This window comes from Syngnathus leptorhynchus, chromosome 10, assembly GCF_054491065.1.
Source record: "Syngnathus leptorhynchus isolate UIUO chromosome 10, UIUO_Slep, whole genome shotgun sequence".
Taxonomy (NCBI): domain Eukaryota; kingdom Metazoa; phylum Chordata; class Actinopteri; order Syngnathiformes; family Syngnathidae; genus Syngnathus; species Syngnathus leptorhynchus.
In genome coordinates, this window is record NC_141204.1 from 3,228,598 (window position 1) to 3,241,816 (window position 13,219).

General features: G+C 45.4%; 2 protein-coding genes across 8 annotated transcripts in view; one reads left to right on the forward strand and one right to left on the reverse strand.

The window, feature by feature from the left end:
- The window catches only part of LOC147049937 (SH3 and PX domain-containing protein 2A-like), a 36,815-nt gene extending 32,281 nt beyond the window's left edge, over nt 1–4,534 (reverse strand). For 3 of the 4 annotated variants that reach the window (XM_085922952.1, XM_085922951.1, XM_085922950.1), the window contains exon 1: nt 57–541. In XM_085922952.1, coding sequence (XP_085779078.1) covers nt 57–83 — 27 coding nt within the window. In that variant the 5' untranslated portion in view covers nt 84–541. Of the gene's footprint in view, nt 1–56; nt 542–4,388 lie in introns of those variants that run through there. The other variant, XM_085922953.1, reaches the window with a different exon arrangement.
- Nucleotides 537–13,200, forward strand: slka (STE20-like kinase a). Of its 4 annotated transcripts, XM_085922946.1 has the most exons (20): nt 537–1,111; nt 2,909–3,073; nt 3,970–4,018; nt 4,415–4,564; nt 5,368–5,440; nt 5,827–6,021; nt 6,239–6,320; nt 6,439–6,570; nt 6,637–7,620; nt 7,699–7,829; nt 8,013–8,136; nt 8,719–8,898; nt 9,637–9,729; nt 10,325–10,396; nt 11,276–11,405; nt 11,481–11,605; nt 11,720–11,914; nt 12,096–12,221; nt 12,307–12,420; nt 12,573–13,200. In XM_085922946.1, exons 1-20 carry the CDS (start codon nt 962–964, stop codon nt 12,717–12,719), a joined length of 3,417 nt encoding a protein of 1,138 aa, XP_085779072.1. In that variant the 5' UTR covers nt 537–961; the 3' UTR covers nt 12,720–13,200. The 4 variants fall into 4 exon arrangements, with proteins under 4 accessions (XP_085779072.1, XP_085779073.1, XP_085779074.1 ...); XM_085922947.1 differs by lacking the exon at nt 10,325–10,396; XM_085922948.1 differs by lacking the exon at nt 9,637–9,729.
- The last annotated feature ends 19 nt before the right edge of the window (nt 13,201–13,219 follow it).

Genomic DNA, 13,219 nt, shown 5'->3' on the forward strand with positions numbered 1-13,219 from the left:
TATTATGATTCGACTGGCATAAAAACAAATACAAACCGCATAAAAATAAGACTCACCATTGAGTTGAATTGGCAGTCAGTCATGGCTTCATCCAGGCAGGCAGGCAGGCAAGCAGGCAGGAAGGCAGCCAGGCGAGCAGGCAGGTTTACTGCTGTTACTGCTACTACTGTTTTTTAAACAATTCTGTCCAACACATGCAACAATTGATTTAATTTGTCTTTTAATAGTAATGGAAGATGTTTATGGTTGAAGCCAATTGTGTAGCAATGCCATGTTGATTGCATTAGAACACAAATTGTGTCCCGTATTGTCTTCCCCAGCAAATACACTCAGTGAATAAAGAATCTTTGTTGAACATTCTGGTGCTATTTTATAATACTTTTGTTTCAAATATTCTGTCATGGTTGAGGGACAAGCGCAAAAACATACAAAAGAAAAAAATGCAATAGCTGTGCTTTTATTTTGAATGCTCGTGACGGAAATGCCAAAACGCAACTTGGGCTAACTTGACACTACAGCTCGCCAAGTTGCGTTTGTGTGGTCAGCTAGCAGAAGGAGTAGCGGAAAGAAGAGAAGAAGAGAAGAGGGCGCCTCGCCTTCGTGTGCCATTTCCGTGGTGACGTTCAATGAAGGCGCGTCGACACTTTTATGACTATGCTCGTCACCGGCGTGCTGCTCTCTTTCAAACATTTTCCAACAAACAGCACCAAAGAGGAGGGAAACCTTCGCGTAACGGTCAACTCGTCCGCCTCCGCCGCTTCAGGTCCTCTCGCTCCGGGCTTCTCCTCCTCCCCATGACCGAAACGACTTGAGATGCCCGGGAATGGAAGTTGCATTTGACAGCACCGCTGCATCTTAAATGACATTCGTCCGCTTTCTAGCTTCCGCAGCTCCGCGACACGAGCGGAAATCACCGAGGCATCAATAACACCGTAATAACAGTGCCTCCCTTCCTACCAAAATGTCCTTTTTCAATTTCCGCAAGATCTTCAAGCTAGGGCCCGACAGGAAGAAGAAGCAGTACCAGCACGTCCACCGAGATGTCAACCCCGAGGAGATTTGGGACATCATAGGGGAACTCGGCGATGGAGCCTTCGGCAAAGTCTACAAGGTATTTGTTATTACACCTTTACGACCCGAGATTAAGTAACCGTCCATTGTGATTCTGTTCTGCTCTGAAACGCTTGCCAAGTAAGAACACGTGAAAATGACAGCAGCCATGATGACACACTAGCAGAGCAGACGAAAACATGACACACAAGCAGAGTTGCCAACATTTCTACTCAAGTAATATAACGTAACACCCATGTGATGTGTCATAGATGTTTTGTATATAGTTTATCTCATGGTCACTGGATCTCATTACTACAGAAGCATATTTCTGCCACACCAGGAAAAACAGCATAACGTATTGCAAGAAATAAAGAGACAGGAAGTTATTCACTCACTTTGTCTCTGATTCCAAACTGAACTTCTGCTGCAACAATCGAATATTTTTACAATCAATTGCTTTTCCGATTAGACTAGAGATTCATGAATTAAAATGCGAGATATTGTTGTCCACCTGGGGTCACCATTCTCACCTTCCACACTTGTGACTTTGAGTGTGTGTGGCTTTAATAAGCTATGTCTGATGCGGTGAGTAACGTGAGAGTGACAGTTGTCAAATCAGGTTAGCAGATGAGTGTTAACAGTGTTGAGCGGTTCCCTGGTCGTCAGTTCATATATATGTTCTTATTACGCTTGGACATTATCTGGCTTTTGTGGAAAAATTAGGATTTTGCATCCATATTTGTCGAATCAAATTATTCACATTATTCTAGTTACTCTAGAAAAGGCAATTTATTATCCATCTCTTATTATTTAACGCAGTCTTGTACTCTAATCTGGACGACTTTTTCCCTTGAGGCCTTTTCGGCGCCAATGCGGAAGTTCCTTCCTGGAACTCTGTTGATTAAATAATACGTTTAATTGTCCAGAAATGTCCATTTGCCAGTTTGCAGTTCCTTATTAGCTGAGTAAGTTGCTGTGATGGAAGCCAGGAGTCTGTCACAAACTGACTCAAGTCGAAGTTATATATCTGCAACTGAAGACACTTGGGACAGAATATCGATGTTTTGATGTATTGTTGGGATAGAAATCGCAGAATAACGCAGGATAACAGGAGCATTAGAGTGGAGTCGTGATTGATCTATTTTACAAAAATGCTGCCATTTTGTGAAGGTTTGTTATTCATTTGGATTGGCACCGAGAACGTAACCGAGCTCACGTGACGAGCCTGAAGGACATCGAATTGACATACACGCCCCAGACAGCTCCTGTCAAACACGTTGGTGCGATTCAGATTGCGTGAAATATTAGAGACAGAAATTGACACTGACGTCAGGCCGTGCAGAGGGAAAGTGACGAGCCGGGGCGTGTGTTGGGATAGTATTATGTAAACATAGGATCACTTGTTCCAATCCTAACCATTCCTCCCTCCTTTTTTTCCCCATCAGCACTCAAAGTGGGCCTTCAAACAAGTCTCCTGCTACTGTTTTTGTTCCTAATGTCTTCTTTTGTTTTTTTTGTCTCCATACAAAATTGTCACGCCGGTTTAAAATGACGGAGAAAAAACAAACAGGATGATGGGAGGGAAAACCAGTGTGAGAAAGTTTGTGTCGTGAACTCTGGGGGTCATTTGTACCACACCCATGGCTGGATTTACACTGCCTGGTTCTACTGGTCCAAATTAGATTTTTTTTAATTTTTTTTTTTTATTTGCTCTCAACTGGCACAATTCAGATATGGGTCAAAGCAGCATAAATAGACCCAAAAATGTGGAATCGGATATCTTTAGCTCAGAATCGGCCTTCTTCTTTGGAATTTGGTTTTCATTGTATTGATTTTGCTGCTATGTTGCCTTCAGGCTCAGAACAAGTTGAACGGGACCCTCGCCGCCGCCAAAGTCATCGACACAAAGACGGAGGATGAACTGGAGGACTACATGGTGGAAATTGAGATCCTGGCCTCTTGCGACCACCAACACATCGTCAAATTGCTGGACGCCTTCTATTTCGAGGGCAAACTCTGGGTAGGTAACGCTGTTTTGTTTTCAAGCCGAGCGAACGTAGGAAACAGATGTGCCAATTCAGCACTTTTTTTTTTCCACTTTCACCTACTTTTGCTCAACAAATTTTCGTTGCCGTCGTAGTACACACTCAGGAAACCTCCTACCGCGCGAGGACAAACCGAGAGGCCCCTCGGCAATTACGTCGTGGCGCTTGGTGTCATGTGACCCAACCTCGGAGCACGGGCCACATCCCACCGCTGAGATAATGGACGCTGGAGAAAGTGCCCGTAAATAATTCAGAGCTACGCTGCCGGTTGTCCCGACGGGCTTCGACTTTAACTAGCGTAGTGAATGTGTAACCGCATGTGCGTTTGCGCGTGATGTTGACAAGTTATTAATACACAAGACAGGGAGGGGTGGGAATAATGTTAAGATGTAACCCATGTCAAGAGAAGAGGGAAAACTTGTGAGATTCGAAAGGAAGTAGATTACAAGCAAGCCAAATCGAATGAGAACAAACACCTGGCTGGCCGTCTTTGTGTCCGCTGAATCGAGAGCGCTGTTTTCTACGAGCTTGCATTGATTGGTAGCCATCACCTGATACCGAGCACGGGCTTCCATAATGCGTCAAAGTCAAACTGGCTGTCGGGTGCATTTCATCTTATGTACGGGATGAAATTTTAGAAGCATTTATATTATTCGCAGCACACAGTTGCGTAGAAACAATTGAGCGCCAAGGATGACGTTACGACTCTTGTAAAAATGTCCCTTGATAATTCTCTCCCATTGATTAACGTCTTGGAACAAGATCTAATGGATGATGTCTTTCCTTTTAATGCTCGTTCTGTCCATGGCATAATAACGACTTCATTTTTAAATGTGCCCCACAAGACGTTTGATTGTTCTGCTCCGTGCAGATCCTGATTGAGTTCTGCGCGGGTGGTGCCGTGGACGCCATCATGCTGGGTAAGTCGCTCATTCATCCCGAAGTTCTATTCAACTTTTTCTGGTCTGTCCAGAATGCAGAATCTAACCTCCCCCCTGAGCCCAACCCGCTTCATGCCAGTGTGTAATTATTGTCGATCCGGTTTCGAGAAGTGCCTCCTATTTTGACAAATAAAAGCATCACTACTCTGAATGAACTTTTTTTTTTTCATTGAAAACAACCTTGTGCTGTTGAACGCGTCAGCCACTCAGACTCCACTTGAACACGAAACTTTTCCTCTCATACAAGCGAGTTTTGTTCTCCCGTTGCCGTGGGTTACCATCTCAGCCGATGTTTACTTACCGCCGTGACATAACAACAGAGCGTAACGTGAAAGAAAATGTGACTCACCAATGGCCATCCGCGTTCTTTGGCAGAACTGGAGCGGCCCCTGACGGAACCGCAGATCCGAGTAGTTTGCAGGCAGACCCTGGAGGCTTTGGTCTACCTGCACGAGAACAAGATCATCCACAGAGACCTGAAGGCTGGAAACATTCTTCTTTCCCTGGAAGGAGAAGTTAAACTTGGTAATATATTTCTAAAGGTTAAAACATGAATTCATTTCCATATGATCATTCACAACTATGGACATTTTCGAGCCTTCAGAAGAGAAAGATTTAAATCAACATTGGGCCAATGTGTGTCAACAAATGGGAAAAAGGATTATTCATCCTAGAGAGGATGGCTCCTCTTCCCGCAAAGCTCAAGTCGCAGATGCACAGTAGAATACGGCGTAGAACAAAAGCCGATTAATTGTTGTCTTTTGTCTCGGGTGGCTACTCAGAAGCCTCCTACTGAGCCACTTAAAGGCTTAAGGGGATGATTAGTTGAGTCAATTTTGGGGCTCCCGTCAGCGCCGCAGCACCCAGCCGAGCCTTGTGATTTTGACAAACGGCAGAGCGCCGTGTTTACGCAGGACACGTTCGCGACGTGCTTTATTGTTTTGGTCACGTGGCAGTGAGTGACATTAACATTCAAAATGTCTTGTCTCCGTGCAACTCCTCAGATGGATTGCATAATATTCCAAATGTATTCATGGTTTTCCTGTTGCACCCTTCCTGCATGAGTCACGCTATGGCAAATGGTGGCGTCTGGCAAGTGATAATTATCAAGCAGCTTTAAGGGACTTAATGATATATGTTGGCTTCCTCGCAATGTTTACGTAGCACGTGAGGCGAGAGAAACTAATAAAGCTCGGAGCATCCCTTCTGGATTATTAGCCACAGCTGTGTTTATGACTATGAAATAAAAAAAAAAAACAACGCTTCAGCATTGCGTCTTGGCTGAGTGAATGGAGAAAAGATTTGAAAATTCATTTCCTTCTTTTCAGCGGATTTTGGGGTTTCTGCTAAAAACACAAAGACGTTACAGAGAAGAGATTCTTTCATCGGAACGCCGTACTGGTGAGTCACTCGGTCGGAACACAAAAGAGCATTCAGCCCTTTCTTCCTGATTATTGTTCAAGCAATTTGACAGCATCAATTTTCAAGGCGCTATTGCTAAAGTTGACAGAAAATAAAGGCTAAGGGAAAACCGGTAATGCGTGACTCTATTGCTAACCAAAACAGTAGCACCATAGCATATAAAGTCTTAGCTGTGTTGTGTGGCTACTGAAAACAAGTATTCAAAATGATCCTTTGATCGCACCACACTGTTGAGCCCAGACTTTTGTCTTTTTTTTTTGTTTTGTTTGGTATAAACTACAGATTTGCCCAATAATATAGCAGTAACCTGGTTTAATATTATTGAATACAGTCGTTCTAATTGCCACTAATTTGTCGCTGTGCAGGATGGCGCCAGAAGTGGTGATGTGCGAGACATCCAAGGACCGCCCGTACGACTACAAGGCGGACATCTGGTCCCTCGGGGTGACCCTGATCGAGCTGGCGCAGATCGAGCCGCCCAATCACGAGATGAATCCCATGAGAGTGCTGCTGAAAATAGCCAAGTCCGAGCCGCCCACCCTCATGCAACCTTCTCGCTGGTGAGATGTGTTGACAGATAGCGTGTCTGTTCAATGTATGAGCCAGCTCCTTTTAAAAAATTTGTCAAACAAAAGTCTGTTAGCATAATGCTAACATAGAATGAAGAATGCCAAAGATGGGCTAACTGAAATTAGCGTGGATCTCAAAGCCTGTCTGCCCTGTGTCCTCCAAACTGTTATATAGAATGAATTTGAATATGATATATTTTTTTTATAGGACACCAGAATTCAATGACTTCCTCCGCAGAGCACTTGACAAGAATGTGGACAACCGGTGGGGTCCGTTGCAGCTTCTACAGGTGGGCGGCCGTTATCCTCGGGCTTGTATTTAGCTAATAGCGATGGGCGGATCTGCTCACGCGTCAGCCGAACGACTTTATAATTACATTCCTTGTGTCTCTCCCTCCATCCTGGCAGCATCCATTTGTTGCCAGCGTCGTAGACTGCAAACCTCTGCGAGAGCTCATCGCAGAAGCCAAGGCTGAAGTAACAGAGGAGATCGAAGACAGCAAAGAAGAGGAAGAGGAGGAAGAGCCCGATACGCCCGTGGTATAAACTATCAGTCGACTTCACTTCCATTCGTGATTGATTTTAACCTTTTGTGATTTGCTTCAGTGCGCTCCCGGACACAAACGAGCACCGTCTGACACGAGTATGGCGAGCTCAGAGGAAGACAAAGTTCCGTCAACGCCGTCATCCACGCTGCAGTCGGTCACAGAAAAGACAGAGGTCGAGCAGGCTGGAGACGGGTCCAGTGATAAGCTCGATGAAAGTGAGCCTGACAAGACAGAGGAGGAGAAACACGACGAGGTTCCCGAGGCCGGTGATGAGGACGCCGCCTCCGGGCTGACGGAGGAGCCCGTGTCACCGGGGCTCGAGGGTCAGGCCGATGAGATTCCCGTAGAGCCGACCACCTCGGAGGAACAAATCCTAGATAAAGTGCAGACCCAGGAAGAAAACAGAAAGGATTCTCCACAAGAAGTAGAACTTGAAAAGGATCACGAAGAAGTGACCAAAGAAGACGAGTCGAATCAGCAGATGATCGGATCGGCAGAATCGGACGAGACGCTGGAGGAGGCGCGTGCCAACATGGAGTCTGTCTCAGAGGTGGAGGTCGAGCTAGTGAGCAAACCAGACGACATGCTTCAGCATGAACTGAGCGATACGGTCAACGGTGCTGATGTTATTTTGGAAGGCGGAGGTGACGTCGCAGCGCACATAGTGGGAGACGCAGAAACCGATTGTGGTAAGAATGAGTCGGTCCTAACAAAACCCGAGGAGGACATTTCCGAGTTGCCCGATCGGGACCCGGAGACAACTAACGAGATCACACCTTCAAACGGAGTGTGTGACGACGCCATCAACACATCTGAGGATGCAGAGCTCCCGATCAAGGATGACAAAGAGGCAACGCCGGCAGAGGAGAGCACCGTCCACAGCGAAACGGAGCCGGGAAGCCCCGCCGTGAGCCGGCAGGATGCCGAGAAAGACTCGGACTCCGGAAGTAGCTCGGCCGCCGACAGCAGCAGCATGGACCTCAATTTGTCCATCTCCAGCTTCTTATCCAAAAGCAAAGAGAGCGGCTCAGTGTCTGTACAGGTACGGTCCAGCCAACCTCCAGATATCAGAAAGCCTTGAGTGAAAATTCATCCTCGTAAAAATGTTTGACTTTGTTAGGAATCCAAACGGCAGAAGAAGACACTGAAAAAGACGCGCAAGTTCATGGTGGACGGCGTGGAGGTTAGCGTGACCACGTCCAAGATAGTGACCGACGACGACGCCAAGAATGAGGAGATGCGGTTCCTGAGGTGAGCTACACTGTCCTCAATAAGTAACGTGAGCCATTTAACATGCATGCCTCGAAATAGTTCACGCAACCCAATTTGCTATTTTTTACTCCACACATCATGATGAGGACACCACACGTGGCGATTTGACTCTGCAGCTCGCTGACGCCATGTGCGCATGATGTGCTTTCTTTCTTTCCTCAGGAGGCAGGAGCTGCGGGAGCTGCGCCTGCTGCAGAAGGAGGAGCAGCGAGCTCAGCAGGAGCTCAGCAACAAGCTGCAGCAGCAGAGAGAGCAGATCTTGCGGCGTTTTGAACAGGAAACCACAGTGAGTCACTTCCGCCTTAAGTCTGTTTTGTTTTCTTCTAAAACCCGGCCAACTGCTGCCTGGTGAGCTGCTTTGTTTTATCGTCCAGCTTGTATCGCAAATCTCATTTTGTGTCATGGGACTTCTTTCATAGTCGGACGTGCATTGAAAGAGATGTTTGAATGATCATTTTGACATACTTGAGTATTGTACAAATGTAAAGCATGCATTGTATCGCTTTCAACTCACTGTTAACTTTGTGGGCGGAGGTGTCAGGGCATAAACCATGTCGGGAACTGCACTTGCAGCTAACTTGCAATAAATTCCATATCCGGTTCTGTAGTCAGCACATTTCTCTTTGCCATCAGTGGGAGATACTGCAAAAGAAAAAGGAATCTTTGCATTTCATCTTTCTGAATTTTTAATCAACTGTTGGTGAGAATAAAAAAAAAAGACAAATAAAATAATAATTCAATTAATCGATGGAATAATCGATTCCAAAAATATTTGACATTGACAGTTGATGTAATATTTTTTTTCAAAAACCAATCAGTTTCATGCATTGGAATATTAAAGGCTTTTTGTCCTGATATTCAATTCTAGGCGAAGAAGCGGCAGTATGACCAGGAGGTGGAGGGCCTGGAGAAGAAGCAAAAGCAGACTATCGAGCGGCTGGAGCAGGACCACACCAGCCGGCTGCGTGACGAAGCCAAACGCATTAAAGGGGATCAGGACAAAGAGCTCTCCAAGTTCCAGAACATGCTGAAGAACAAGAAGAAAGAGGTACGTGCCGCGGCGGCGTTCGCATGTAGGGCATGGCGGCTGCTTCTTTGGGCTGAGTCACATGGTGTCACATTGCTGTCACGCTCTTAGTCGCTGCACGTTTTTCGATCTGTTATTCATCCACCTCCAGAACAGGTGAACATGCAGGTTCAATCCAGGTGAGGCATGCGGTATATCTTCATCCTCATCATCGTTCTCGGCTGTTTTCTTATTATCGCTCTGTTGGCCACTTGGCATTGTGCTTTGCGTCGCCATGGTGATGTTTTATTTTGTTTTTTTTTCTGTGGTCTTGCTTCTGCTGTTTGCTTCAATGATTTTCTGGAGGCTATTCTGCCTCGTGTTGTCTATTTTGTAATCTTGAACTGTATAAATTGACCTAACCAAATGTTTTGGGGTGAGTGTGTGAGGTGGCTTGCGTCATCGGACGGGTGATCTGGTGCCACTTTTTTCTTTCTTTGGTGCTGTCGGGATTTTATGGGAATAAGGAGCAACTGACAATGGGCTCATCTTGAAACGATTCTTTGAATCTGATGATTCCAGCTTAAGTCTCTTGGCTGTTTTGGTTTTAGCTGATAAGACACAAAAACACTTTTGGCTGACTCAGACAACTAATTAATCTGAAAGCACGGGTGAGGGGAAATGCGGTGGTGGGATCCTCTGCATGTCTTGAGGGACGATTTTCGATTTTTTTTATTTCAAATAATCAAGCAGTTCCTGCACAAGTACAATACTTTCTAGGCCAAACAGGAAGTTGGGCAGTCACCTAAACACGTGCAAAAAGAGCTCATGAAGCGCTTAAAGGAGGACCTAACGCTTCTTAAGATGGCTGAGGTAAAAAAAAATAATAATAATTATATCTTCTCTTCTCAACCTTTCCTGCTTCACCTCCTGACTTGTATTAAAATTTGAAATCCACTTCATATAAATGCTTTTTCTTTTAACAATTTGTTATAATTACAAATGTACCAGACTGCACATAAACAGCGACTTGGCTCATTACGGGAACTTAATCCAAAAATGATCTTAATTCAATTGGATTCATCCCATTATGAACATAATCCAGTATTGTTCGTCATTAGAAAGAAATTAAGCCATTTATTTCAGACAGTTAATGAAACGAGTGCGCTTTTTGAAGCAAAGGAATAAATAACCCTCAGTGAACTAAAAGCATGGATCTTTTTTTCTCTCTTTTTTTTTTATGCAAGACGTGCGAGCTGCTGTAGTAGCATGACAAGACAAGCAGAGCATTCATAAATAATATAGACTAACAATTATTCACTGTGCTGCAAATTCAACGCTAATCCCAAAGTGGCAAGTAGCCCGTTCCACGATGAGTGTGTGTGTGTGCCGTGTTGTGTGTATGTAAGGTCAGCCTGCTCCTTGTCCCTGACGAGGGCGAGTGTGCGCTGTGTGCTCTCCTCCGCAGGCGGTCGCCCAGGTTATGATACAGTCTTTTCAGTTGTCCTCATGCGCACTCTTCAATGCTCAGATGCAGGATGTAAGTGGCCCCACACCCCCCCCCCCACTATCTCCACTCTCTCTTTCCCTTTCCAGCCCATACTTAGATGTGTGTGAAGTGACAGCGCGGCTTTTTCTCAAGTCAAGCAACGTGTAAGCATGGGCTCTGGTGTGTGTGTGTGTTTGTGTGTGAGTGGAGTCATCACTGTGTGGTTTTTTTTTGTGTGCATTGGTTCCCTCCTCTCCTCCGCCAGTGTGTCTGTTTTATTTACGTTCGGATCGTATGGCAAATGGTGAAGCAATGGATAATCGTGATATTAATCGTAATTTGGATATCCAAATGATCTGGATTATTTTTTTCAAAATAGGTGCCTTCCTAGGACTAGGACACTTGGAAAGTAGATTATAATGTAGACACTAGTTGAGAAAATAATGTCAATTTTAGAAGGGCATTCTTGGAGCCCCTGGATTTCTTTTTACTTTTTAAAGAAATTACTTTTTCAACTTTTTCGAGCTGGAATTGAAGACAAAATGGACGCCACAGGCCTACCCTGACAGTTCTCATCAAACAATGTTTTTTTCTTAATAGTAGTTTTGTTTTAAAATGTCACTTTTGCTTCCTAGTAACAAACTCAACAATATTGAAGTCATGTGAGCGCAAACATGTCCTTGTAGATGTCATCTTACATGAACTGGACTTTTCTCTCCTCCATCGTGGCTCATGCGTGGTCTTCTGACTGTCTCCTGCCACTCGGTGATGTCACATCTAGTTCTGTGGATAAACCAGATTAAACCAGTCACTTGACAACAGACGTGTCTTTTCTCTTTCAACTCTCACCTGTCTTCTCCTTGCGTTGTCCAGCTCCTTTGTCTTTTCTTGTTGTTGTTCATTGTGCCTTCCATTTTCCCATCCCTTCAGGAGCAGGAGTTCCTCCAGAAACAGCAGCAGGAGCTGGACGGGGAGCTGAAGAAGATCATCCAGCAGCATAAAGTGGAGATCGCCACCATTGAGAAGGATTGCCTCAATCACAAGCAGCAGATGATGAGGGGTGGGTTTGTGACGTGCGTCATGCGTCGTCACCCCGCATAAATCCAGATCTAAAATAAGACTTGTGTTTCTGCAGCACGGGAGGCGGCCATGTGGGAGCTGGAGGAGCGCCACCTGCAGGAGAAACACCAGCAGCTCAAGCAGCAGCTCAAGGACCAGTACTTCCTACAAAGGCACCAATTGCTCAAGAGGCACGAGAAAGTAAGAATCCAGAGCAGCCAACCAGATCGGGCTGCAATTAAGAATTATTTTCTTGGACTGTTTGGTCGAGCAGAATGTAACATTTTGTTCCACTGTTTGTTTTCCTTGCCACAGGAGATGGAACAGATGCAGCGCTACAACCAGCGCCTGGTGGAGGAGATGAAGAACAAGCAGAACCAAGAGAGGGTCCGCCTGCCCAAGATCCAGCGCAGCGACGGAAAGACGCGCATGGCCATGTTCAAGAAGAGCCTCCGCATCACCGCCTCGGCCCTCACCACGCCAGAGCAGGAGCGAGATCGCATTAAGCAGGTAGATTTTATTTTTGGATTATAAAATCTGAAGAACGCCTAAAATTGGGGCTAGTCGCTATATGAATGTATGCATACTCTGCCCCCTGGTGGCCAAGGCGCGCACACCAGAGAGCACGCCATAATGTCAATTTGCATTAAAGTCGTGTAAAATGAAGTAATCCACCATGTGCGCTGTGCAGTTTGCTTTTCAGGAAGAGAAGCGTCAGAAGAACGAGCGTCTCCACCAGCACCAAAAACACGAGAACCAGATGAGAGATCTACAGCTGCAGTGTGACTCCAACATCAGAGAGCTGCAGCAGCTACAGGTGAGCTCGAGCACGTGTTTTAATTCTGGAAGTGGAATGACTCACATAGGTAATTTCCCTGCTGTGACCTCCATTTTGTTTTCAGAATGAGAAATGTCACCTCCTAATTGAGCACGAGACCCAAAAACTGAAAGAGTTGGATGAGGAGCACAGTCAGGAAATCAAGGAGTGGAGAGAGAACCTCAGACCCAGAAAGAAGGTAAGAGAGCTTAGCTTAGTGCTAATAATGCTGAATGGCCTACTGAAAATTAGCTTGGCACTTGCCTGTATTTGGTTCTTGTTTTCAATGGCTGACTCTCTTGCTTGTGTTGTTCTTTTTCAACATCTTTTGTCTCGCGCTGCCCCCTGCAGGCGCTGGAGGAGGAGTTCATGCGGAAGCTCCAGGAGCAGGAGGTCTTCTTCAAGATGAGCGGCGAGTCGGAATGCCTTAACCCCACCGCCCAGAGTCGCGTGTCCAAGTTTTACCCCATCCCGCACATGCACAGCTCCGGATCGTAGCCGCCTGCTGAAAAGCGCTACGAAAATTGCGCTTATTTGGGAGTTTTTTTTTAAAGCATGTTTTAATTTGAAATGTTCATCCATTTTGTATACGAGTGCCTCCTAATTTCTTTTTCAGTTGCAGCCGCTCACCTCCTCCCACAAATGAATGTCTTGCTCACTGTCACTGAACAAATAAGTGGTTGCCCCCTTGTGATGACTCACCTCCATTTATTTCAACACGTGGGCGCTGACTACTTCCTGGATCCCTGCTATCGAGTGAATGCCATCAAATGCATAGCAAAGGAATGTAAACTTGCTGTCGATTTTGCACTGGGTTTTTTTTTTGCAATTAGAATCAATATGCAGTACAAATCATTACCTGCTTTTATTATTTTGAGTCCACTGTCTTGATTAATATTTTTTCTGCTATATTGATGCTGTATTTCAGGGGTGGGTAACCTACTCCTGCCCAAAAAACATTAAACCCACACTGCTTGAATATTTTACTATCATTTTGG

Coding starts and splice junctions, on each gene's coding strand:
- slka (XM_085922946.1), top strand. CDS start 962: ATGTCCTTTTTCAATTTCCGCAAGATCTTCAAGCTAGGGCCCGACAGG. Junction 1,112..2,908: donor CCTTCGGCAAAGTCTACAAG/GTATTTGTTATT, acceptor TGTTGCCTTCAG/GCTCAGAACAAGTTGAACGG. Junction 10,397..11,275: donor TCAATGCTCAGATGCAGGAT/GTAAGTGGCCCC, acceptor CCATCCCTTCAG/GAGCAGGAGTTCCTCCAGAA.